Source organism: Propithecus coquereli, unplaced genomic scaffold (assembly GCF_000956105.1).
Source record: "Propithecus coquereli isolate 6110/MARCELLA unplaced genomic scaffold, Pcoq_1.0 Scaffold79, whole genome shotgun sequence".
In the NCBI taxonomy this organism is placed as follows: domain Eukaryota; kingdom Metazoa; phylum Chordata; class Mammalia; order Primates; family Indriidae; genus Propithecus; species Propithecus coquereli.
The window spans coordinates 2,645,820-2,647,112 of NW_012154062.1; the positions used below are offsets into that span (position 1 = coordinate 2,645,820).

Below are 1,293 nucleotides of genomic sequence, written 5' to 3' on the forward strand. Positions count from 1 at the left end.
AAATTCCCTTGCCACCAACAAACTTAGACAATTACTATAAGTAAGATGATAGGTCACTGCTTAGCTAGAATTCACAATTCCTTCAATACCCTAGCCTAGCACTCAAACTGTCTGGATTCCAGCCCCAACCTCTCTTTTTCACCCTAAATGCTTCTCCTTATTAACATGGAGCCCACGGCAGCCCTGCGGTGCTGATATTCGATGCCCTTGAAAGTATAAACCGCACGTGTGAGCTGAGAGTGGGCTTTTGAGCCAGACCTGTATTTGATTACCAGCTCAGCCAATTATTAGCTATCCTCTTAATACTTCAGAAAAACTACTTACCTGGCACATAGTTTTTTTTTTTTTTTTTTTTTTTTGGTTTGCTAAATTCCGTTTATTGTGCAAACAAGGCTCAGAAATGTACAGACACAACTTGTGGGCTGAGAGATCTCGGTGGAGCCGTCACTTCATGACTGTACTCCACAAACGCAGCACCGAGGGCAGCTGCCGGGCACGTTAACCTACCAATTTTTTTAGAGAACACAATGAGAATGGACTACACATGGCCTACCTCTCTGAGGGCCAAATTTTTTCTGCTCTAATCTTTAAGAACAAGGGGAGCCTTCACTTGATCTGCCATCTCCTTGCCACTCAGGGCCTCCACGATGGTGAGCGCGAACTCGAAGCTGGTCCCGGGGCCGCGACTCGTGAGGATCAGGCCGTCCTTTTCCACGCGACTCTCAGAGTAGCTGTAATGACTTCCATTCATCATTTTGTCTTTAGCAAGTGGGTGTGTTGTAACTTTACTTCCAAAACCTATTTCATGAGCCAACAGAGCAGTAGGACCTGCGCAGATGGCGGCTATGAGCCCCTTCCTTTCTTCCTGTTCCTTCAGTATCTCTTTCACAGCAGCAGACTCAGATAAATTCTGTGCACCCAGATTCCCTCCTGGCAGGACCACCACGTCATACGGTCCCTGTTTTTTCGCATCTTCAAGACTGGCATCAGGACAAATGACAACATCACGGCTACACTGTACTGGGTCTTTTCCAGCCAGACCTGCAATGGTGACCTTAATCCCAGCTCGTCTCATGACATCTACAGGGATCACTGTCTCCATTTCCTCTGCTCCTTTAGCCAGGATGACCAGGGCTCTTTTGGAGGCCATTTTTATGTTATATTTCCCGACCCACACAGAAGGGGGTCGCACGTTCCCACGCACGCATGCCGCCCGGCCCCTCAGCCGCGCCTGGCACATAGTTTTAACCATATTATATGTTTTTATTAAATTCTAAGAGTAAAATAATTTTA

At 46.8% G+C, this 1,293-nt stretch overlaps 1 protein-coding gene across 1 annotated transcript; it reads right to left on the reverse strand.

The window, feature by feature from the left end:
• Window positions 1-360: 360 nt before the first annotated feature.
• Window positions 361-1,225, reverse strand: LOC105825287 (protein deglycase DJ-1). The gene has a single exon (XM_012663044.1). It carries the CDS (start codon window positions 1,148-1,150, stop codon window positions 581-583), a length of 570 nt encoding a protein of 189 aa, XP_012518498.1. The 5' UTR covers window positions 1,151-1,225; the 3' UTR covers window positions 361-580.
• Between the last annotated feature and the right edge of the window lie 68 nt (window positions 1,226-1,293).

Coding starts and splice junctions, on each gene's coding strand:
- LOC105825287 (XM_012663044.1), bottom strand. CDS start 1,150: ATGGCCTCCAAAAGAGCCCTGGTCATCCTGGCTAAAGGAGCAGAGGAA.